We start from the raw sequence: 24,594 nt of genomic DNA on the forward strand, positions 1-24,594 counted from the left end.
AAAAAAATAGCTTCTCCCTTTCTGTGGGTAGTCTTTTCACTTTGTGAAAGCTTTTAAATTTGATGAAGTCCAATTTATGTTTTCTTTTTTTTGCTTATGTTTGTGGTGTTTTCTCTAAGTAACCATTCTCTGATCCAGGGTTGTAAAGATTTGTGGCTCTCCCTTCTTCTAATAGTTTTACAGTTTCAGCTCTTAGCATTTAGCGCTATGATCCATTTCAGTTAATTTTTGTGTGTAAACCTTCTGATTCTTCTTCTTGCCTAATTGCCCTGGCTAGCGTCTCTAATACAATGTGGAATGGTAGTACAAGGATATCCTTGTCTCGTTCCTGATCTTAGGATCAGGAACTGAGGGAAGTTTGCAGTCTTTTACCATTAGGAATCATTGTAACTGTGGATTTTTCTTAGATGCCCTTTATAGAGTTGGGGAAGTTTCCCTTCATTACCAGTTTGTTGAGTTTTTTGTTTTTTTCTGTTTTTTTGTTTTTTGTTTTGTTTTGTTTTTTACCATGAGAGATGTTGAATGTTGTCAAATACTTCTTCTATATCTGTTGATATTCAGAGGATTATGTGGCGTTGGTCTTTCATTCTTGTATCTGTTTTACTCCCTATAGGAGTTTATGCCGTCTTGTTTTACATTTGTTATTTGCTGTTTCTCTAGAGCTGTTAGGGGAAAGAAGGGAGACATCAGATCTTTTGGATTCCTGGGTGAGGAATGGGTATTGAATCTGTTTCTCAATTCTTTAAATCTCTGCACAGCAGATAAAATGTAACTTCCAGGTTGAAGACTGGCTTCGGTCTTAGACTGGCTAAGACTTTTGTTTTATTTCATCCACGGAGTTATCATGGCCAATTCACAGTTGAATGAGGAGAAGTTGCGATCAGAGGCACCCAGCCCACTGCCCTCACCCCGACGGGCTCTCAGCAAACACAGACTTGATGTTGAACTTGATGTTGAAGAGTGTTTGCTTCGTGAAAATCAGTGGCACACGATAAGATACAGATGACAGCGGTCCTTCCTGGTGCCCACCTTTCTATCCCCTGGTTTGGGGCCGCTTGTCTCTTGGTATGAGGACAGTGTTTCCCAAGGGGCCCTGCTGAGTCATGAATTTCACTAAACCAAAGTGTCGGGTGGTGGTCAGGGGAACATATGGATTAAATGTTATGGTGTTCAAAGTTTTGGCCTTTCACAAAGGATAATAAGAAAGCTCTTCTCCTTAATAGAGAAAAATTTAAATATACAATAAAGTAGAAAGAAGGAGAAGAATTACCCATAATCTACCAGACACTGTTAATTGGTGTTGTCTGTCTGCCTAGAAATCTTCTCTTAACGTGTTTTCTTCATAACTGAGATCAGGCTGTAGGTGCAGTTTCGTGATCTGCTTCCTCCTCTTAACCATGTAAGAGACACATTTTTCACGTTAAAACAAATTCTAGGTAAATAACAATTTTGATGACTGTACCTCCTAGAAAATGTAGTTAGCGACTGCCCGACTGACGGACATGCAGATGGCCTCCAGTTTGGACTCTCACAAAAACTGTGGTTTACAGGCTTCTTAGGGGCTGGAGTTGGAACATGGTCCTTTCAGTGTTTGGATTTAGAAGCTGAGTGTGGTCCCTGTAATGTCTGCAGACTAGGGACCGGGGGACATCTAGTGACTCCAGCGGCTCACTTGAACTCTCTGTGCCGCAGTCTGTCATCTGTGAAGTTAACCAAATTCCCTCACAAAAACAGCATTACCCCAGAAGTTGACCATAATAAAAATATTTCCAAGGCTGGGATAATGACCCATATTCACTGCGAGTTGTTGATTTCATTAGAAGGCAATGCACTGCCGTGAATGGTTCACAGTAAAGGCCCCTTCCCAGACCCACGTCCGCATGGTGAGCCCTAGCACAAACGCCCCGTTGTTCCCACAGCCACAGCCACTGGGGGAAGTGACAGCCATTAACTTGTGACCTACGAGGCAGTTTTGGGTTTTCTTTGGAACTGTAAAGAAGAGAGTGAAATTTGTCCAAATCGGTAAGCCTTCCTTTGTGGTTTCCAATTCGGAACCCCAACTCCACGATGAGGAGCTTCCTGTTGGATTACCATGTTGCGGTAAAGGGCTGGGCACTTTACGAAAGTCCCATGGTGGGGCCCTGTTTATTACCTGAAGTTTCTAGTCAGAGAAGATATGTGCTCCTCATTGCTCACCTTGGCTGCTACTAACGTACTCCCTGGCGGTCATGTGTGGCGTGGAATACCCCCCGGGCATTAATTCCGAGGCTCTGGCTCAATCCTGTCCTACCTCATTGCAGGAGGTAGAGCAAATCCACGGTGGACAGGACTGTGAGAACTGTGGCTGGGAGGCCCGTTAACTGAAGGGCAAGCTGTCCACAGATAGGTCAGACTTCCCTGCTCTCTCTATTTTCGTCCCTTTCCCCATGTGCGGGACCGCCATTTCACGATGTTCTCACCCTGCCCCCAGAGTGGATGCCCTCCTGCTGCCCTGCAATTTGTCTGAACTCTCCCCACAACCTGCTCAGGGCAGCCCCACCCCGCTGGGCTGCACTCTCCCACACCCGCCCTTCGCCTTGCTCCCGGCAGGACAGACTGCTCCGTACTAGGTGTGAGGAGAGCAGTCCCAGGAGTTCATCTTTCCACTCGCGGTGAAGTGGAAATACAGCCTTTTTGACTCTGCCTCATTGGTTTGCACAACCTTTATGCTCTTTCTCAGTCATTTCTTTTAGCTGTTAAAACAAAAAGAACTTCTTCCTCTTTGGTTCTGATCGAAAAGATACTAATGACAATATTAGCTTCAGATGAGTTTCAGAAGCACTGTCCAAGGCCATCCCTTTCTGCTTCCCAGGAAACCCAAGGGAAGTCCCATAGCACTGGTATTCTAGAACCTTCTTCTGGTTTGCCTGTTCTGAGATTTTAGAAATTAGGATAAGGTAAATACTGAGCTCTTTGGATCAGGTTGTCTGAAAGCTATGTAATATGGTCACATAAAACGGGAGAGTAGAAAGGGGCACTGGGGTGGCTCAGTCAGTTGAGGGTCCAACTTCGGCTCAAGTCATGATCTCACAGTTTGTGGGTTCAAGCCCCACCTTGGGCTCTGTGCTGACAGCTCAGAGCCTGCTGCTTCGTATTCTGTGTCTCCCTTTCTCTCTGCCCCTCCCCCGCTCATGCCCTGTTTCTGTCTCAAAAATAGACAAAACGTTAAAAAAATTTTTTTTAAATTAAAAAACAGAGGACTAAAAAGGAGTAAAGGGGATAGGAGCCAGATAGCAGCCATGCAAGTCATACTTTTGTAAAAGCTTATTTTATTTTTTAATTTTTATTTTGAGAGAGAGGGAGAGGAAGAGAATGAGCGGAGGAGGGGCAGAGAGAGAGAGGGAAACAGGATCCGAAGCAGGCTCTCTGTTGACAGCAACGAGCCCAATGTGGGGCTCAAACTCACGAACCGGGAGACTATGACCTGAGCCAAAACCAAGAGTCGGCCACCCAGCCAAATGAGCCACTCAGGCGTCCTGGCATACTTCTTAAATAATTTAATAAGTCACTTATTTATGTCTAGTAATCAAGTAGCATAATAGCAATTATACCTACAGTCAGATGCACTAACTGACTCTGTGGCAAATATGAAATTCTAGCACTAAATTCTCTTTATGTGTTCACTCTTTATACTTCCTGTTTTGTTGCTTATTTTTATGCTCACGACTCAAAAGCTGGGAACGTCTGTGCCTTGTACAGTTAGCACAGCTTGGGTAGTGACATCTTCCAGCCTTGGGAAGAAGGAAACAGGTCTTTTTTAAAGCAAACTGAAAATCAGACTGAGTGTTCTCAGGAAGGTGTGCAAGACCGATCCTGTGTGGGTAGTGATTTGAAGCAATACCCACGCTGCCTCGATTTCCCCTGACAGATTGGAGCCTGTGGTGCCCGCAGCGCCCCTACAGAGTGTCGTCACTGTTGGCACGTCAGTCTGCTGACTGGACCTCAGCCTCCTAACGGCAGAGCCCCCTGTCCCCAGCCCAGCGAGGCCGCTCTGCCCCGTACAGAAACAGAAGCAACCCAGGCTGTATCAGGCTGGCAGGTGGGGTGGCATTCGAATGGGACCGTGGTTGGCATCAGAGAAGAGGGATGGGAAGAGCCAGAAGCAAAAGTAGTTCTTAGGAAGAGTTCTCTGGCGGTGGTAACTAGGGGGCTGCCCGTTGTACCGTGCCTGGCGTGCGCGTCCGAAGAGAAGGAAAGCAGCCTCCGCCTGCCCCCGAGCCCAGTTCCAGGAAGGCGGGCCACGTGTAGGTGTGGCCACGAGAGCGCCACACATGGAATTTAAGCCCACATGTGAACGGGAATAATTAGTGCCGTCACTGTTTTCCAGGCCCTGTATTCAATGCCTCCGTGCACTCAGACACACCGTCGGTCATCCGGGGAGAGCTCATCAAACTGTTTTGCATCATCGCAGTCGAAGGAGGAGCCCTGGATCCAGGTACATCTCTCTGTCTTCCCTCCTGTCTCGTGTTGCCTCCTCGGAACGCGCCTTTGCCACCCCTGCTGTTACGTAGACCTGGAGGTCCCGGATTAGACTGTCCATTAATCCCCAGGCTGCCTGGCTCAGGACCCGGCACCCAGTGGGTGTTCAGTCCATACTTGTTGACGGAGGCCTCTGTCCATCAGATGGTTCAGAAACACGACCAGACACTGGGATCCAGCAATCAGTGGGCCACTTCCGGGGCCGAGTCCAGCTGGTTTGAAACCTACCAGCCGGGTCCAGCCCCTTCACCTTGGCTTTCATTCACTTATTCATTCAGGGCTGTGTTGAGCTTCTTCCACTCCAGCTACTGGGAATAGAGAAGGCCTTAGAATACGCCATGTCTGTTCTCACAGAGCTTTGCAACCTGGTTAAAAGGAGGCGGGTCAGCATGTATTAGAACATCAAGTAGCGTTAAGTCTATGATGAAACAGAGCAGAGTAAATGGGCAGCGAGTGACCAGGTGGTGCTGTCGCTCTTTGAATTCTCAGGAAATCTAGGCAAACCTTGTCTTTGCAAAAAAAAAAAAAATGTTAGCACTGCCCACAGGACGCCCGGGAGCGGTGGGCCATGCATCTCCACCTTTTCTGCCTGCCCCCTTCATGAACCAGGCGGTGTCTTCTTCATGTCCGCCTAGACCCACAGGGTTTGAAATGACCAGTTCCGTGCAGAGACCGCTGGCAGTGGGGCCCCAGGGTAGGCACTGGAGGCAGGTTTCATTCTGCACGCCGGGCGGGTTGCCAGCAATGTGAGGAAGGCCTGCAGCGAGCCAGAGGGAGTGGCACGGTGTCTTGGGCCGTTCGAGGGGCAGAGGGCAGGCTGGCTGCCCCCTTAGGTCAGGCTCACCAGGACGCCCGCTGAGCGCTGCAGGTGTCACAGTCCTGTCCTGTGACGGGTTCTGGCGAGAAGTACTTCTGGCCTTGGGGCGCAGGTGGCCTCTGCAGCCCCGGCCACCTCTGTGGAGGTGTGGAAGCAGCTGCAGACGGAAGGTGAGCAAATGGGCTTGACTGTGTCCCAGCAAAGCTCCGCTGACAACAGGCGGTGGGGCTGCACTTGGCCTGCGGGCCGCAGGGTACACACCCCGGGACTAGCTGCTAGATGCCAGAGTGGCTCTCTCGGGGAGCCTCAGCACGGCTGAGCTTTCGAGGGAGGACAAAGATGAATTCGAGGAAAATCAAAGAAAACCGAGAAGTGCCTCCAAACCACCCGTCGGTTAGCTCTGTTCTCCAGGTGCGGGGGGTGGGGTGGGGTGGGGTGCCTGGGCCTTGGAAGAGCCGAGGTGCGGTAGACTGGGGGACAGAGCGGGGTTCAGAAGGAAAAAACGGCAGTGAAACTCCAAGGGGCCGGCAGGTGAAGGGGAGGTACATCCTTTTCAGAAATCGGTGCCCTGTTTACCCTTGAAGGTCGTTTATGATACATACAAAAATAAATCACTTCAGTGTTCATCCTCAGCAAATTAATGGGTCCCAGCGTATTAATCGTGCCCTTAATATAAGAGCCTTTTCCTCCAGGGTAATTACAGAAGCTCTAGGTGGCTGTTATCATGCAGATCACAGTTTTCGAGAACTTTGCACCGTTGGACAGCGTGGATGGAGGATTCTGAATAATTAAGCACGCTCCGTAATTTAGTCTTTCCTCAGGCGTCCGACGGGCTGTGAAGGAATTCTCTTTTGGAAGGGACACGTCGCCTGCGTGGGCCAAGCGCCAAGGCGGTCTTGTCCCGAGAAGGGGAGGGACGGGCCGGTCACAGCCCTTCAGAGGTCAAGCTCTCCAGAAGCAAAGCCCGGAGATAAGTGTGCAAGTGACTCACTGAAGATGTGCTCCCAGGGCGTGCGTGGGTCGAGCAGAGCCAGGGAAGGGAGCCGGGCAAGGATGTGAATTCAGAACAAGCCTAACTCCCTGCGGGGAGCCATGGAGCGTCCGTTGTACCACAGAGCATGGCCTCCTTGGGGTGAGGGACGGGCTTTTAGAGCCCCACCATCAGTCACTGCACAGGGGCTGAGCGGTCGGGGAGCAGGGGTGTTTCCTAATCTCCAGGGGGTGGCTTCCGTCAGCCGAAGTTGGTCCTCCGGAAGGGGGCACAGGTGTGGATGTTAGCAGCCAGCCCGGTCAGCCCCTGGTTGGCGGGGGGGAGGGGGGGTAGCCACCGAGAGCCTGAGGTGATAAGGCCCTCCCCGTAAGCACCTGTTTGTAGAGCGTGTCTGTCGCACTGTGGGGGTAAGGATGCACATGGCGGCCGGCTAGTGAGCGCTTCTGTATGCGAGGTGCTGCTCTAAGCGTTTTGTGGAGATGGTCAACTCAACCTCGGGTGGAGTGGTCCTCATCATTCTACAGCTGGGGAGCCACGTCACGGAGAGTTAAGTCATGCCTCCGGGGCCCGTGGGTGGCCGGTACTGGTGCTGGGAGGGCAGCCCTGGAGCCTGGCCCTCCAGACCGACCACAGCTCTGTGATGCAAGGCAGGACTGGGCCACAAACAGCCCAAATAACCGGGACAACAGTGTGCCTTTGCCTTCAGTAACCGCCCAGTGCCCGCAGGTGAGGCTGCACTGAGCACGTGACCATGATCCCCGGGCCTGCTCTGCCCCGGCGCCGGGAGGGTATGAGGGTGCTGACGGCCCTTCCTCTGCCTCCACTGGGAACCATCAGATTTTCAGCTCCAGTGCCACAGTGGGTGAGGGGGAGGGAAAGCAGGTATCCAGAGCATTGGCGTGGAGAGCGATCTTCCCGTTTGCCCTGGCCCTTAGCATCTTCAGAGGGTTAGAAAGGGCGCACCAGTTGGATAATCCTGTAGAAAGTCTTGCCTTACGTTTTGCTTTTGTTCTTTGTTAACACACAAGCGCCCAGATATAATTCGCCTTAAAGTAGTGCTATTGGAGGTTATCAGTGTATTTTCACTAATGAATAAATGTTCCTTTTTGCTTAACGGAAATGGGGTGCTCTCACGCATGTACAGAAAGCCTTGTCAAGTGAATTTAGGAGAAAACAGTGTGGGGGCGCCTGGGTGACTCAGGCGGTTGAACTTACGACTTTGGCTCAGGTCACAATCTCACGGTTAGTGTGTTTGAGCCCCATGTGGGGCTCTGGGGTGACAGCTCAGAGCCTGGAGCTGCTTCAGATTCTGTGTCTCCCTCTCTGCTCCTTCCCTGCTTGCTCTCTGTCTCTCTCTCTCTCTTTGAAAAATGAAAAAACTTTTTGAAAAGAGACAGAGAGAGAAAACTGTGTTTGTGGCCTCACCGTCGTTTCTTGCCTGCTGGGCGTGTCCCAGGCTGCTGCCCGCTCAGAGCGGCCAGAGGAGGAGGGCAGGGGGCGCATGGCATGTGCGCGTGCTGTCTTCACGTCCTGTGAGCATTGCCACTCGTACCAGTCTTCTTTCTCACGGGCCCATCTTCATTTATTTGAGGCTGTTAGAGCCTTCGTTTTGCAGAGTACTTTAAGATTCGGTAGAATTCCTCTCTGGGACCGTTAAAACTGGGTTCGATTTTCTCAGCTTGACGTTCTTTTCCTCTTGTTTTGAACTTGAGCGCTTCTGCAGGGGAAGAAAAGCACCGCGAGCAGTGAGATCTAAACTGTTGATGACTCTGAATCTCGTACAGTTCACTTTACGCGCCTTTTGTCCTTGGCCGCATTAGCGGCCTCCCAGTCTGGGCTCTTGCATGAAATGTCAAGGGACGTTGCTATGGGGGACGCTTTTGGGTGCTCCTTGGGCTGGGTGATGGCAGCAGGATCAAGAGGCTGGATTCTGGGGGGGCCCAGGTGGCTCAGTCGGTCAAGGCATCCAACTCTTGATCTTGGATCGCGGGTTCGAGTCCAGCATCGGACTCTGTGCTGACTACACGGAGCCTGGTTGCTTTCTCTCTCCCCCTCTCTCTGCCCCTCTGCCTTGCTCACTCTCCCTCTGTCTTTCTCTCTCAAAATAAATAAATAAACTTAAAAAAAAAAAAAGTGCAGACTCTGGAGTCATACTCCCTGGGTGAGGCCACACATTCTCCCGCCCATGGCTCTGTGACCTTAAATGAGGTATTTGGCCCTGCCGCCAAGTGGGGAGTGTGACAGAACTGTCATCGCGGGGTCACGAGGACTCAGTGAGAGCTAAGGCTACAGAGTAGCGCTGGCCCCTGGTGAGCCTAGTGCATGTGAGCCTCATGTGGCTTCTCTGCCCATTGCACTGACGCAGGCTTTTGGCTTGGTCTATAATCCACAGATGACATGGCCTTTGATGTGACCTGGTTTGCGGTACACTCCTTCGGCCTGGACAAGGCTCCCGCCCTCCTGTCCTCTCTGGATCGCAAGGGGATTGTGACCACGGCCGAGAGGGACTGGAAGAGCGAGCTCAGCCTGGAGCGCGTGGGCGTGCTCGAATTCCTGCTGCAAGTCCACAGCTCCGAGGACCAGGACTTCGGCAACTACTACTGCTCCGTGACCCCGTGGGTGAAGTCCCCAACCGGCTCCTGGCAGAAGGAGGCAGAGATCTACTCCAAGCCCATCTTTGTCACCGTGAAGATGGATGGTAAGGATGTGCGGTCATGCCTCCGTGCTGTGCTGCCACAACCGAGTCAGGTGGCCACCCTTCGAGGAAGGTGCCCCCCACCCCACGGCCTGCTCCCTCTCTCTAGACCTGGCCTGGGCGGTGCGCAGAAGGAGGGCAAACGGGCCTTGCTGCTTCCCCTGCGGCATCGTGTGCTGGAGGCGCCACGGGGAAACGGTGGTTAAGGCTCATTGGAGAATCTTTGATCCTTCTATAAATTCTGTGCAAACCCACTTTACGTGTCACAGGGCTGGCGTGGATTCTGCCAGGCAGAGCCAGACAACAGCATCGAGGCAGCAGACTCAGGGCCCCAGGAGAGGCACTGAGTGGGCTCCTGCTCCTCCTGCCCTACTGGATTTGCTTCTTGGCAGAGGGAGGATCCAACTGGTATCATTAGCATGGAGGGGTGCTTTCTGGAACCTGGAACCGGAAGGGGGCTCCCTGCTTTGTTGGCCCCCACGGACCCCAGAGTCATTCTAACTAGGTGGCCAGAGGGCCCCCTTCCCACCCCTCTGTTCCCCACACATCACAGAGTGGGGGCTGCTGTTCCCCAGCTAATGCGAAGCCTGCCTTCTCTGCATGAAGTTTCCGAGTGCACGCTAATGGAGAAAGCCCCCCGGAGATAATTAGAGCCCCCATGCCCCCAGGGTCAGGGGGAGCCTCTGAGTGTGTTTCCCCGATGACATAGTGGGTAAGACTGGAACTGGAGCCCCAGCTTGTCCAGAGGTGACTTAGCTGTTCCTGTCCTCCGTCCCCTCTGCTCTGCGTGGGCAACGGTCCCTGAGAGGGCGAGCCGCGTTCAGTGTCCAGCGCCAGCCCGCCTGGAGCGCGCTGCTGCTTCTGGGAGAAGGGCCTTGGGACTCGGGGGTGTGTGTGTGGTCTGTAGGGTGTGTGTGCATTCCCGAAACTCCGTCATTTACACCCTATTTGCATCTCCGAAACTCCTTGCTTGAAGTAGCTCCGTATGAAAACCCAGATTTCCCGAACAAGCAAGCAATTATTCACTTTCCTGGGTAATTTACTACCGTGCTGCTTAAAATAGCTCCGCGAGCACACTTCGGTTAGTTGATGCATGGAATTGATTTATGAACAGTGTTGTTGTTTTTTTAAGGATGCATCTGCTGCTGCATGCACAGTGCCCTTATACTGACTTTTAAAAATCAATCTCCTGCCAAAACCCTAAAAAGCAAGTTGCTATTCAGAGGCATCACACGGAGTCTTTCTCCTGGTTTTTGGTTTCTCCCCCACAGAACCTGGTGGGGCATCATCTGCCCGCAAAGCGAGCAGAGAAGAGGCCTCCGGCCTCGAGTGCTGTCCTCAGTGCTGGGTACAGCTTGAGTGCGAGGCTGGCCCCTCGGAGACCCGCTTGGGTAGAGGGGGATCGGAGGGGAGGTGGCGGGCTTCCCGAGGTCATCTGCTCGCACCACTAACCCGGCACCCCTTTGCTCCCTCCCTGCCAGTACTGAACGCCTTCAAGTACCCGCTGCTGATCGGCGTGGGCCTGTCCACCGTCATCGGGCTCCTGTCCTGCCTCATTGGGTACTGTAGCTCCCACTGGTGCTGTAAGAAGGAGGTCCAGGAGACGAGGCGTGAGCGCCGCCGGCTCATGTCCATGGAGATGGACTAGGCCACGCCGGGGGAGCTGCGCCAGGGGCCGGTCTGGCAGCGACTTGGCCGGGAAGAGGACCGCCATCTTTTAACGCGAAGCGTGTTACCCTAAAAACCAGTCCTCTCTAATCTCAGGTGGGACCTGGCGCTCTGTCTTCTCTGCATGTCACGTTCTGAGCGCAGACATGTTTACCAGCACACGGCCCCTCTTCCCACGGCACTTTCCGGTAGAACAATCGCGTGCGTGTGTTCCCAGCTGCGGCTTTTTAATGGTTACCCGTTGTCTAATTTTTTTTCCTCCTTCTCCCGGTTTATGGCTCTGACCCGCGTGTGTTCGTGTGTTTGGTTGTGAGGGGATGCGGTGAGCAAGGACGGTGGCTCCCAGAGTTCTTTGTCTGGGGTGAGGACGGAGCTGCCCCGGCCCGGCAACAACATGGATTCGTGCCGCTGTTGCTCTTTGTGGCTTCGACCACCCTACCCACCCCGTGTTTTCAGGGGTTTAGACATTTGAAACCTAAACTTGCAGTATGTAACTTCTTACTGAGCCCAGATGCTTTTCTTTTTCTTTTTCTTCTGTTTTCTCTTTTGCTTCTCTGCCCCGCCCCCCTTCCATTTCTTTTGTATTTGCTTTCTGTGAGCGTGCTGAGATGGCCCTGAAATCTCGAATTCGGCTCTCCACCAAGCACCTTATCTCGCCACCTTAGCCTTAAGAATGAATATGAAGAAAAATACACAGCCACCTCTGTCCAGGGCGGTCAGGAGGTCCTCGAGCAAGAGGAGGTTGGGGACAGGGAAGGAGCAGGCGCTCACTCCAGGGGTTCTGAGGTCGCTGTGCCTCAGGGGGCCCCAGGGAGAGCAGAAAAAGGTCCTGAGGCTCAGTGGTCCCGGGCTTGGGGCTAGGAGGCCGGGGTGCCGGGGCTGTGTCCAGAGGAAGAAGCCGCCTCCATCCCCCTCCTGTGCCCTTAGTGGGAGGCAAAGGTCTTGGCCACCGAGGGACACCCGCACATACCCCACGTCCTTCGTGGCTGCTTGGGTTCCTTAATGTGAAGGCGTATTGCTGCTTGCAAGACTGACTGACTGACTTCACAGAATCTGAAATTGCCTGGAAGAGCCATGCATTTTCCATGACCTTTTCAGTCCTTCAAGTCTCCGTCAGATTCCCCTGCAGGGGGTTAGCGAGCAAGGGTACGCTCTGCGGCATGTTTACTTCCTGTTAGGAGCACGAAGGAAACCAGCAATTTACTGCCGTGTGCACAGCCTACAGAGTAGATCCGAGAGCGAGCAGTCGTGCCTGATGGCTCGTTCCCGGAGTAGGACACGGACCACAAGAGACCCTCTGCTCCCCGAGGCGTCTGCCCCTGCCTAGCACTGGCCTTCCAGAAGCGTCCCAGTGGGTTTTCTGAGGCTCACTGGTGAGTTGTGCCCTGCATTGCGATCCTGCGCGCTTTTACCCCAGCTCTGACGGACCTCACACCGCTCTGTCTTCCGAAGGGAAAAAAGCTTCGTTTGTTTTGAGCAATAAAGTCATACAAAACGATGGCCATTCATGTGCGGCTCTTTGTCACAAGGGGCCAGACGAGCCACACTCCCCCCACCCAGCCCTGCCCACCGGCTCACCATCATCCCCTCCACTTCCCGCCCTGTGCTGCCCGTACTCCACTCTTCCCTTGTCACTGAGTCACCCCAAGCGGCAGATTGTCACCCTGCTTCCCTTCGTCCCGCCCACCTAGGGGACCACTCCTGGTAGATGCCATGCTAACGGCAGCGGCACAGATGAGTTCCGAGTCCAGCACCTGCCCCACCAGAGCATGGGTGACCATAGGACGAGGCCTGGATGGCTCTAGATGGGGGTCTTTTCTACCAGTCGTTTCTTAACTCTGAAGCTGTTTCAGAGGAGGTGGGTCCCAGATGACTGTGTATACAGGAACGAAAGAGCGAACACACTCACAGGTGCTGTATTAGTGACAACAGTACCCTTTGAGCCCACACAGTCATCACCTTGAAAAGAAAGTTGAGGATTGTGGTAGTGCTGGCCCTTCTTGGTAGAGGAAAGGACACTTTGCCGTGAGCATGGCCGGGTGGCCCCGGCTATACGTAAAGGCGTGGATGGGGCACACCAGATGCGCGGCGGTAGGGAAAGTGCCAGGTGCTCACCCACTATACCTTCTCCTCCCAAACTGCCGCTGTAGCTCGAGGCTGGGGTTGCTAAGCCATTGACCCCAACCCCACCCTGTGATCGTGGGGCCGGCCACACTGCCTGTCGCCCAGGGGCCGGTACGGAGGAGGAAGAAGTCCCAGGGTGTCGTGCTAGGGACCGCACTCCATCCAGAGGCAGAAAGTGGCCTGGAATGTGCGTTCTTTTAAAAGTGTGAGATACACTCTCTTGCTGTACCAAATAGGGCTCCCCCCCAAAGTGCTTTTCTGGAAGGGGGTTCCTGCCAGAAGCGCTGGTGTGAACAGAAGTACAACCTAGCCACAGTTCACACGGATGAAATTGCACTTCTTAACGAAAAACTTTATATACAGTTTGGGTTTGTTTTTTGGTTTTTTGTTTTTTTGTTTTCCCTGAGCATAAAAATATCTCCCAGAAAGAGCCTAAGCTACATCCCGATAGAAGCCTCGAAATTACTTTCAGTTGTTTACTTTATAATGTTTACATAACATTCTTCACTTTTTTAAAAAAGAAAAGAAATGCAAACTCTGACTTTTTAACAGCGTTTCCGATTTTTCACGGTGGAACTCTGACTCAGCAACTGGATTTAGATATTAATTGAGAAATGTATTTATTTGCGTGTTTCCCTCCCTGCCCACGTGGCTTTCCCCTAAGATCCTGGGAAAGGACCCCCCCCCCCAGACCCTTGTCCGCGTCCCCCGGTGGCTCTTGCTTCTTGCTTTGCAAACTGCTGCAGCCATGATGTTGTCCCTGACATCTGTGAGCCAAAGACTGAGCCTTTTGGGCAGGAATACTAAGCAATACTACACAACTTGCTACTTTCAGAAAACTTTTCTTTTTTTAGCTTCACCGATGGCAACAGAGGAAGAAGGGATCGAGGATTTCGGTAAGTTCTTCTCTGCTGTTCGACCAAATTCTCGACAACAGACATTGTGCGCAGATCACTAGGAGGAAACAACAAAAAAGTTGACTTTCTGTCTTTATTAGCGTTGCGCATCAGGGTCTGCCAGATTTCACGTAGACAAAGAAAGGGTCTTGTGTATTTTTGTCCATCTCTGATGTTACATGAACTAATTGTATTGTTTTATACTGTGACCACAGATATTATGCAATGCACCGTTTGTTTTTTCATTAAAGGAAGTTTAACTTAAATTGAAGTCGTGTGAGGCACTTGATCTTGGTCTGGGTAGCCTGTCATCCCCTCTGCCTGAGGGAACACGGCCCAATTCTGATCTTGCTGAATCCTGCAGCAGCTTTGTATGTTTTCACTAAAGATAGAAGAAGTGGATTTAACAGGATCAGGGCTGAGAGCCCCACCATGCAGAAAGCCGAGGGCCAGGGTCCTGTGGCCTGGGGAGGTCTCTTCATTCTTTGGTGAATTCTCATGACCTTATGGGTGTCTCGTCACGAAAGGGGGAAGTTGGACATTGTTCCTCTCTGCGGATGAGGAAACAAACACAAGGTTCTGTGGCCGTACCGTTGCCGGAACGCAGCGGCTTTTCTGACTCATGACCCAGTCTGGAGCCAAACTGGTCCAGAAGGTGCCAGGCCCTGTGATGGGAAAACAGTGCCGCTGGCTTCTGGAGCCCCAGCTCCCTGCCGGTCTCCGCCCCTGCCCCCCGCTCCCCTGCAGGTCCCGTTAGTGTCCTGGGCAGGGAGCTGCTGTGACTGTGAGGTCCTCAGGGGCTGGGTCTGTGCCCTGGTGACGAACCTCGCTTGTGGGTGTCGAAGGTCCATGCAGTGTATATATGCACGATTGATGCCCTGCCGTGGGGCGTGGCCATCACTCATGCTTCTCGGTGAACCCGGAGGGTTCTGCCCGCGCCAGGATGTGACATGGTCACAGCTGGGTTTTAGCAGTTCCCTGCCGATTACTGACCCTGTTCCTGGCTCAGTTTAAATTAAAAGCAAGACGAACATTTGCCTGCCGGGCTAACGCATGCTTCTCCTTGGGGGCCCAGGAGCCTTTTCTGCTCCTCCAGGCTGGCTGGGGTTCCTCTGGTAGTCCAAAAGTGCTGTGAGGGCAGGGACCAGCCGTGGCTGTGGCCCCGGGCGCCTCGTTATGGCCATAGCAAACACGGGGATTATGACGATGTGCCCCGTGCCAGGTTAAGTACCTCAGGTCATCCCTTGGTGGCTACGGCAGAAGCTCCCTTAACTGTTCTCTGTGTTACTGAATCTTCCAGAAAAAAAGCCGCTCATTAACCCTGACCCACAGACTGCCGTGCATCGCACCATTTTTGAACATACGGGTTTTGTTATTATTAGGGCGTGCAGAGCGAGAAAGGCCCGGCATTGCGAAGCTAGTTTGTTATATACTCACAAATTCCAAGAGGAGTGGGCGGGCGCACTGTGCCACACTCTGGGCCATACCGCAAAGACCAGGGTCCATCAGGAGGTGGTGGGTGGTGGGTAGGGGGTGGGGCCAGGAGCACAGAGAGCCAGCAGGTCAGGGTCTGCAGGCTTCGGGTTGACCGGTTTGTATAATTCCATTGGGCCCTAGGGTGCAGGGGCTGCCCCTAGTTTTCTGGTTCCTGGTCCTGGGGTGAGGAGGTGGGAGACAGCCGTCCTGAGTGCGGGCACCGCCGCGAAGGTGGTGGGGATGTGACTCTGGGTCGGTGGCTTTGTGCCTGCAAGGCGTGCTCACCGTCCATCAGTTCCTCTTCCCAGGACCTGGCCAGCTCCCGCAGCGGCGGCGCCAGGGTCAGCGGGGCCCTGGACGTCAGAGTCTCAGGAAACAAGCTAGAAGAACGTGAGCAATACGCTCGCCACTTGAGGCTCGCCGGCTGCGCGGGCATCTGAACTCCACCTGCGGCGGCGGCGTTGACAGCCCTCGCCGTCCTGTTTCCCCTGCGGCCCGTTTCCCCTGCGGCCCGTTTGTGCCACCAGTGCTGCCTGTTGTGATGACATAAATTCCCGGTACATCCACCAGTCAGGCGCGAGTGCCAGAGGAAGAGGTTGTGACAAGATGCCTGTGCGTTTTACGGATGGCGACCCTGCTCATACCCAGGATTTGGACACTTAGGTAAGGACTTGACTTTGGGAATCATGCCATAAATAAGTTTTCTGCTTTGTGTTTCTCTGGGAGCCTTTAAAAATAGCCACTTAAGGGGCACCTGGGTGGCTCAGTCAGTTAAGCATCTGACTTCAGCTCAGGTCACAATCGCGCGGTTTGTGAGTTCGAGCTCCACATCGGGCTCTGTGCCGACAGCCCAGAGCCTGGAGCCTGCTTTGGATTCTGTGACTCTCTCTGTCTACCCCTCCCCTGCTCATGCTCTGTCTCTTTCTGTCTCTCGAAAATGAATACATGTTAAAAAAAAATTTAAGAAAAGATGCTATCAATAGGTCCAGGCAGAACTGTTCAAGACTGGTGGGAGACAAATTGCAAAAATGTGGAAAAGATTCTGTACTTTGTTGGCTTCACACATGTTTTTTAAATTCTTCATTTGAAAGAAATCATACATTCTTACTTTATTTGAGAGAAAACAAACTTTAAAGTTTGAGAATAGATACGATAGGCTTGGTCTATGCAGAAAAGGGTTAGGAGGCTCCAGACCACAGACCCAGACTCGGGAGGAAAGACTGGGCTGATGTCGAGAGATTGGCAAATTAATGTGTTGGTGGAGGTGAAACTAACAGGTGTGAGATACATAGGAATCTTGTTACAATTCTCAGCTTCCCCTGACATTTTCTGTTAGTTGATCAACAGCTCTAATCATTTCAGATAGAGTTCCTGCTAGGACTGTTCCCATTCTTAGAAGTAAGGAAATTAAGACAAATTAATTTGCACAAATGAACAAGATTTGAATTCAGACCTTTCAGACTCCAGAGGCTGTGTGTTCATGCCCCACCCCCTTATCTGCAGAGGATACACTCCAGGACCCCCCCAGGGGATGCCTGAAGCCCCAGAGAGTACCAAACTGTACACTTAATGGGTGTTTTCCCTATATAAACACACGTATATAGAGTTTAACTTATCAATTTGGCACCGTACGAGGTTAACAGCAATAACCACTAATAAGATAGGACAGTGATAACAATATATGATAACAGTAGGTGAATGCGGTGTGGCATGTTCCCCAGACAGCTGGTTGTTCTCCACTCCCCCTGCCGGGGGTGAGGGGGACGGTACCGTGCCCACGTGATGACATGCACTGAGATGAATCACGCGAGCATTGTGATACAGCGTTAGGCTGCGCTGATCTTGTGACAGTATGACAGACGGAGGATCATCTGCTTCCAAAACGCCACGGGTGGCTGCAGAACGTAAAGCCGTGGGTAAGGGAGAGATGCCTGTGCGCACTGTCCGTCAGCACGTCAGCCACAGCCCCTGTGGGCTCTAAGCATTGAGTGAGTATTTGCTGACTAGGTAGGTGAGTGAGTGCTGGATCCTAGCACTGTGAAGTTCTGTGGGTCGTGTAGGAGAGGCTGGCACATAAATCGCCAGTTTTACTGCCGTACACAAGTGACAGAATCAAGCCTAGATTTTAAATTGTTTTGAATGAACAGGTATTTTCCCAGGTAGGGAAGGTACAAGGTTCCGAGTTAGTGTCGGCCCCGTTAAAGACGGGAAAGATGGTAAGACAACGCAGAAAGACACAGTTCTGTGTCTGAGGGCCAGAGAGGTGGCAAGGGCCAGCTCATCAAGGTCAAGTCAGGGAGTTTGGACTTGCTCTTCCAGAAATCCTTGGGGAGCCACTGCAACACTTAGATCTGGAGTCTAGGTTAGTTACCCTGGCAGCGGGCAGCAGGCCGTGCAGGCAAGGCTGGGAGATGAATCAAAGTGCATCAGCCCAGCAGGAAAATCGAGGCCCTCACTTGGGGCAGCAGCAGGTACAGTGGACTCCTAAGAGATATGAGAAAGAGCCGATAGGACTTGAAAGCCAGATGTGGAGTGCGGAGGCCAAAGTGTGGGTCTGGGTGGAGGCAGGCGCATCCAGCCACGATGCACACTCAGCAGTGAATGAGAAAACCCGAGTTGCAGCTTCAGACTCCAGTTTGGGTTTCCTGGAGAACCTGCAAGTGGGAATGTTCTCCCCTAGTGGGATGGTGGGGCTGGCACTTAAGGGACAAGGTAGGGTTGGGAGTCTATCTGTGACGGTCAGCATCCAAAAGGGGATGAGACACAGCTGTGTGAATCCCTGGTAGGCAAGTTAAGGACTAGCCCTGACCAAGGGAGTATCTGGAAGTGGCAGATGGCCTAGGAATCCCTTCTGCTGCTCTTTCTCTTCTATTACCATCCCTACTCCCCATCTTCTAGCCCCAAACCCCATCCCCACCCAACACCCTGGCTCTCGCCCCGCCCACAGAAGTCCAGTTCAGCCCTTTCCCCAGACAGGAGTTGCCATGCGCCATGAAAAGCTCTTCAGCCCTGGTTAACTCATTGTCAGCTCCTGCTGGAGCTAGGCAAGTGGGAAGAGACCGGGGTATCATTCTCCATCACGGGGCCAGGTCACAGCTGGGCCCTCTCAAAGCCTGTTTTCTTCCTCTGTCCCATGAGGGTGTTGGCTGAGGTCAGCGTGATTCCTTCCAGTGGGGTCACTGCTTGGTGCCCCATGAACATAGGCTCAGTCCACAGGCTTCCTCTGCCCTTGGCAAATCCAGCACCTGTGGAGTGGCCCTCAACCTGACCTAAGCTGGAAGAGCTCAAGCAGGGAAAAGCATGACAGGCTTCCTGCTGCCCCTTGGGGTTTTTCTTTTCCATCCTCCACACACCATTCCTCACACCCTCTGCCCTTCTGGAATCGTGAATGGCAAGCCAGAAGGTACAATAGCAAGAGCACTGTCACCTCACACCTGTCAGAATGGCTAAAATCAAAAACAGAAGAAATAAGCGCTGGCAATGATGTAGAGAAGGAGGAGCCCTTGTGCACTGTCGGTGGGAGTGCAAACTGGTGCAGCCACCATGGAAAACAGTATGGAGGTGCCTCAAAAAGTTAAAAACAGAACTACCCTACTATACAGCAATCACACTATTGGATATTTACCTAAAGAATACCAAGACACTAATTCAAAAAGATATATGCACCCCTGTGTTTATTGCAGCATTATTTATAATCGCCAAATTATAGAAGCTACCCAAGTGTCCATCAATAGATGACTGGATAGAGATATATATATAAATATATATGCATACACAATGGAATCATACTCAGCCACAAGAAAGAAAGAAATCTTGCCATTTACAACAGCATGGGTGGAACTAGAGGGTATGACGCGAAGTGGAATAAGTCAGAGAAAGACAAATATCACATAAGATTTTATTCATATGTAGAATTCAAGAAACAAAACAAAAAAGGAAAAAAGAGACGAATGAAAAAATAGACTCTTAACTATAGAGAACAAACTGATGGGTTCCAGAGGGGAAGGGGGTCAGGGGCCTGGGTAAGATAGGTGATGGGGGGGAGGGCGCCTGGGTGGCTCAGTCAGTTAAGTGTCCAACTTCAGCTCAGGTCATGATCTCACGGTTCATGGGTTCAAGCCCCGTGTCAGGCTCTGTGCTGACAGCTAGCTCAGAGCCTGGAGCCTGTTTCAGATTCTGTGTCTCCCTGTTTCTGACCCTCCCCTGCTCACGCTTTCTCTCTCTCAGAAATAAATAAAACAGGGGTGCCTGGGTGGTTCAGTTGGTTAAGTGTCCGACTTCGGCTCAGGTCATGATATCACGGTTTGTGGGTTCGAACCCCACGTCCGGGCTCTGTCCTGACTGCCAGCTCAGAGCCTGGAGTCTGTTTCAGATTCTGTGTCTCCCTCTCTCTCTGACCCTCCCCTGCTCACACTGTCTCTCTCAGAAATAAATAAAACATTTTAAAAAAGTTAAAAAAAGAAATAAATAAAACATTAAAAAATTTTTTTTAAAAAGGTCCCTGTTGAAACATTTGGGGCCTGAATGCTTCAGAGAGGAGACCACAATATCTAGCTTCTGTGATTTTTGTGGACTATGTGTGCATTTCAGGTCTGAAAACAATACATTTCTTTTATTAATCTTCCAGGAACTGGAACAAAATAGTTTCTTTTGTACATTCCTGTGTTGCTTTGTCCATTACTGGCTCTCTCCCTCCATCTGACTCAGGAAGTACATTTTTACATTCTTTTCAGCTGATACAATTACAATGCAGTGATTCCCAAGGTAACGGAATAACTCTCTCTTTCTGGCTCCATTTCTTCTTTCTTGTTTTTCTCCCATGGACAACAGAAAGCTACTTTTTTTTTTTTTCACCCAGAAAAGAAGCGACATCGCTTGGTCAGTGTTAATTCTGGCAGAAATGGAGCCGCTAAAGTGGAAAGAGGACAAATAACCTTTTTGGCAACAGCTAGAAATGAGAAGTTGCATAGTATTGATTTGGTTGAATGTATTTCAGGAATACCAATGCTCTGTATTATTGGCAATGATCAACTCTGTGGTCAGTGCCCATTTCTAAACAAGTTCTTTATTCAGCACATGTAGCAGATTGATCCCACCAGTGGCTCCAGTTCTTCACCTTCCTTCTGCCCTGTCACTTTGCAGTTCCCCTCACTAAGAAGATGATGGAGCTTGTTAACCCGTCCCTTGCATTTGGACTTGGCCGTGTGACTTGCTTTGATCTCTGGGATGTTAGCAGCCATGATAAAAGTAGAAGCTTTAAAAAGTGCTGTTGTGTTTCCACGAGTTCTTTGGGCCCCCTGACATCACCATGAAAACCCGCTTAAGCTAGCCTACTAGAGGGATGTGAGAGGGAGGCAAGCCACGACTGTTCTCGACCGTCCGGCTCTGGACAGATGACCCACAGGCTTGCGAACAAAGATAAATGTTTACGGTTGTCAACTACCAAAGTTCTGTGGTTTGTTCTATAGTAGTAACTGACTGATACAGTGCCTTTGCCTAAAATTTTGGTGCTTGGGGATGACCCACGATTTCTCCAACTGAAATGATGAACAAATTACTGTACTTCAAGGCCCACTGATATTATATTCAACAGCCTGGAGAGTAGTTTGAAATCCCCACTCAAGGTAAACTATCCTTTAACGGTTCCCTAAATATAACCCGCACATGCCTGCCTCTGTATCTTTTTACGTTTCATTTCTCCCTACTGGAATTTCCTTTCCTCTCTCCTCTGCCTCTTTGGATCATACGGATCCCCAAGGACCTACTTAAAACCAGCCTTTTCTGAATGACCTATGGCTGTTCCCTGCCTACAGTGGCCTCTCCAGTCTAATAATTCTTAGGATAGTTCTCGTTTGAGCCATAAATTGTATACTCAACACATTCTGTCTTGTTTGGTTACCCTCTTTCGCTCCCTTCCTAATTTCCTTCCTTCCTTTTCTTCTTTCCTCCCTCCCTCTGAAACAAACACATACATATTCACGCACACATATCACATATATAAAGTACGTATGGAAAAATGTTAAAAGTCATTTGAATATAGGTGTAGGTTTGCGGTGATTTAAGAATATGTCCATGAAGTCTTGACACTCCTCCTACCAAAACGCACAGCCTAATTTCCCTCCCCTTGAGTGTGGGCTGGACTGAGCGATTCCCTTTTAACAAGGAGAATAGGGCGGAAGTAATAGTGTGTAGCTTTGAAACCAGGCCATAAAAGGCACTGCAACTTCCTCCTTGGTTCTGTCTTTCTTGGATCACTCAGTCTATGGGAAGCCAGGTGCCATGTTGTGAGGACACGCAAGCGTTGCTGTGGAGAGGCCCACGTGATTAGGAGCTCATGCCAACTGGCTACTGTTTCTTGTCTAGGGTTGTTTATTAAACTGGACTTCAAGTTCCTGGAGGGAAGGTCTCATCTTCCACTGTTTTATCCTCACCCTTGCATCATAGTGCCTTGAAAAGGGAAATACAGAGCTTTTCACTAAAGACATTAATATGTATAGGTTAACTGACACTGAAGAGCTGATTGTTAGGTATCATCACTAATAAATAAAACAAGAGGGGGAGAAAGTGAACACTTTAAAAAGGGCAGAAGCTAGAGGCTTCCAGACCTGAATTTGTCGAATGTTACCCTACGGTATTATAGCAGCCCCTGGGAAAGTATGTCCTATCTTAAAATGCTAGTTTTTCCCTAAAGATTGGCCTGGGTTCCCATTCTCCTCAAGTCAGCTGTGCTCTCTCCCTCCTTCAAATGTCCATCTCTTTATTTTTATTTCTCGTAGGTGACCTCACCTTACTTACCTTGTGTGATAGCCAGTCATGTTCCTGCTCACCTCCACCAAACTCCACCATCCCAGAGAGCTTCTCTCCTCAGCTCAGAGGCTACCCTCTAATTCCAGATGCATCTCTAGCTGTTTGTCCTCAATATATTTTTTTTACAGAGTTGATCAAAGTGTATTCATTTATTACCCCCCTCAATACTTAAATCCGCTTTATTGAGGTAAAATTTTTAAAAATATAAAATGCATCCACTTTATGGATACAGTAGAAGGAATATTTTAAGTACTTTACATTCTAGACTAAGTTTAAGCTTATAGGAAAAAATTACAGAAAGTACAGTGAGTTCCCATAGGATTTCTTTGACCCCTGAAAACATTTCTCTATCAGCAAAGTCGCAGGATACAAAATCAACGTACAGAAATCAGTTGCATTTTTATATACCGATAATGAAGCAAGAGAAAGTGAAATAAACTGATCCCATTTACAGTTGCACCAAAGCCTATCTGCCAAAAACTATAGAAAGCTTATGAAGGAAACTGAAGAAGACACAAAGAAACGGAAACACATTCCACATGCATGGATCAGAAGACTAAATATTGTTAAAATGTCAGTACTACCCCAAGCCATCTACACAGTCAATGCAATCCCAATCAAAATTGCACCAGCATTCTTCTCAAAGCTAGAACAAACAATCCTAAACTTTGTATGGAACCACAAAAGATCCCAAATAGCCAAAGTAATATTGAAGAAGAAAACCAAAACAGAAAGCATCACCATCCCAGACTTTAGCCTCTACTACAAAGCTGTCATCAAGACAGTATGGTATTGGCACAAAACAGACACACAGACCAATGGAGTAGAATAGAAAACCCAGAATTGTACCCACAAATGTATAGCCAAGTAATCTTTGACAAAGCAGGAAAGAGTATCCAATGGAAAAAAGACAGCCTCTTTAGCAAATGGTGCTGGGAGAACTGGACAGCAACATGCAGAAGAATGAAACTAGACCTCTTTCTTACACCATACACAAAAATAAAATGGATGAAAGACCTAAATGTCCTCAATATTGTAAATGCCCTGGTTCTGGACCTCCTCATTACTTAGGCAGAAAACTACGAAAATCTTGTAACTGGCCTTCTTGTTCCTAGCCTTGCCTCCCTCCCTCGTCTTTCCACCAGTTAACAATACATAACATGGGATTCAATTTAAAAGGAAAATCCGGGATGCCTGGGTGTTCAGTGAGTTAAGCGTCCAACTCTCGGTTTTTGCTCAGGTCATGATCTCATGACTCGTGAGTTCAAGCCCTGCACTGGCAGTGAGGAGCCTGCTTTGGATCCTCTCTCTCCCTTTCTCTCTGCCCCTCCCCCACTCATGCTCTCTCTCTGTCTCTCTCAAAAAGAAACATTAAAAGGAAAATGCAGCCAGGCCATTCTCCTCCTAAAGGAAAAAAAATGCCTCACTTGTTCATCATTTCTATGGGTCGAAGACCAAGGTCTTGGGCCTGCCTTGCATGGCCCAGTAAGATCAGACTTTCCTCCAGCAGGAGGGAGTGGCTGGTGCATTAGTATCCACCCTAGACTGCTTCTCTCCCAGTTATACCTGACTTCTCTTCACCCCTAGCTGCCTTGTTTGGCCCAGCCCCACCCAGCCTGACCTTCCTTCCGGCCCACTGACCTTTTCTGCTCCTTTCAGGGGCTGCATTGACTGCTGTGCTTGAAAACAGTGCATTGTGATGATCTGATTAAGTGGAAGCTTCCCGAGAACAAAGGCCGGGTTGTCAACATCTTTGTTTGTGCAGAATTTAGCAAAGCACCCAGAACACAGAAGTACTAAACAAGTTGTTGAGTGGGTGGATAGAGCAGAAATCTGCCTGAAACCGTGGCCTGAAGCAGACCAGTTTATTACTGACCCGTCTAGATGTTGCCTTGACCTAGGGAACGAATGTCTTCAGTGAACCCATCTTTGGATGGCCTTGTCCTCTAGGATTGAGTTGGCTTCACTGCCAACTGTTAATATTTAGGCATTCATTTGCCGGATGAAAATTCATCCTTCATCCAGGCGGATGAAAATTCACTTACATGTCACATGATGGTAGCTGATTTTACTGAGCATTTACCAAGTATGAGATGCTGCTCTAGGTGCTTTAGGTGAATTCATTCATTCAACTCACACAGCAGTCTGATGGGGTGCATACTATTAGTGCCTCCATTTTATAGATGAGCGTTAGAAAAGTTAATGGGCACACTCAACTATTAAAAATAGAATCTGCGTGCAAACCCAGGCAGCCTGGTGCCAGAGACTGACTGTTGACATTACCACCACGTCTTCGGGGGGCTCCTCTTGCATTTCTCAGCCCTTTCCTCTCCCGAGATTGGAAGGACAGGTAAGGGCTAAGAAGAGAACATTTCAGCTTGATTTTTCATTTAGTCAGTTTATCTGTATTCTCTCATGACTTAATGGTACACAGCTAGCCAGGATGGGGCTCACATTTTCTTATTTTTCTCTGTGTACCTGGATTGGCCCCCATAGCTTTTCCGTAACTTTTCTCAGCTGAATTCGCGTGATTAGCAAAGCACTGTATGATGCAAACGGTTTTGCTCTTTGCACACAGTCTGTCTTTCTTAGTGGGCTGGAA

At 50.1% G+C, this 24,594-nt stretch overlaps 1 protein-coding gene across 1 annotated transcript in view; it reads left to right on the forward strand.

The window, feature by feature from the left end:
• PTGFRN (prostaglandin F2 receptor inhibitor) overlaps positions 1-13,975 on the forward strand; it is a 65,759-nt gene extending 51,784 nt beyond the window's left edge. The window contains exons 7-9 of the mRNA XM_077767843.1: positions 4,367-4,474; positions 8,719-9,024; positions 10,503-13,975. Of these exons, the coding sequence (XP_077623969.1) occupies positions 4,367-4,474; positions 8,719-9,024; positions 10,503-10,669 (581 nt within the window). The 3' untranslated portion in view covers positions 10,670-13,975. The remainder of the gene's footprint in view (positions 1-4,366; positions 4,475-8,718; positions 9,025-10,502) is intronic.
• The last annotated feature ends 10,619 nt before the right edge of the window (positions 13,976-24,594 follow it).

The sequence above is a fragment of the Crocuta crocuta genome, unplaced genomic scaffold, assembly GCF_008692635.1.
Source record: "Crocuta crocuta isolate KB4526 unplaced genomic scaffold, BGI_CrCroc_1.0 scaffold180, whole genome shotgun sequence".
Classification (NCBI taxonomy): Eukaryota; Metazoa; Chordata; class Mammalia; order Carnivora; family Hyaenidae; genus Crocuta; species Crocuta crocuta.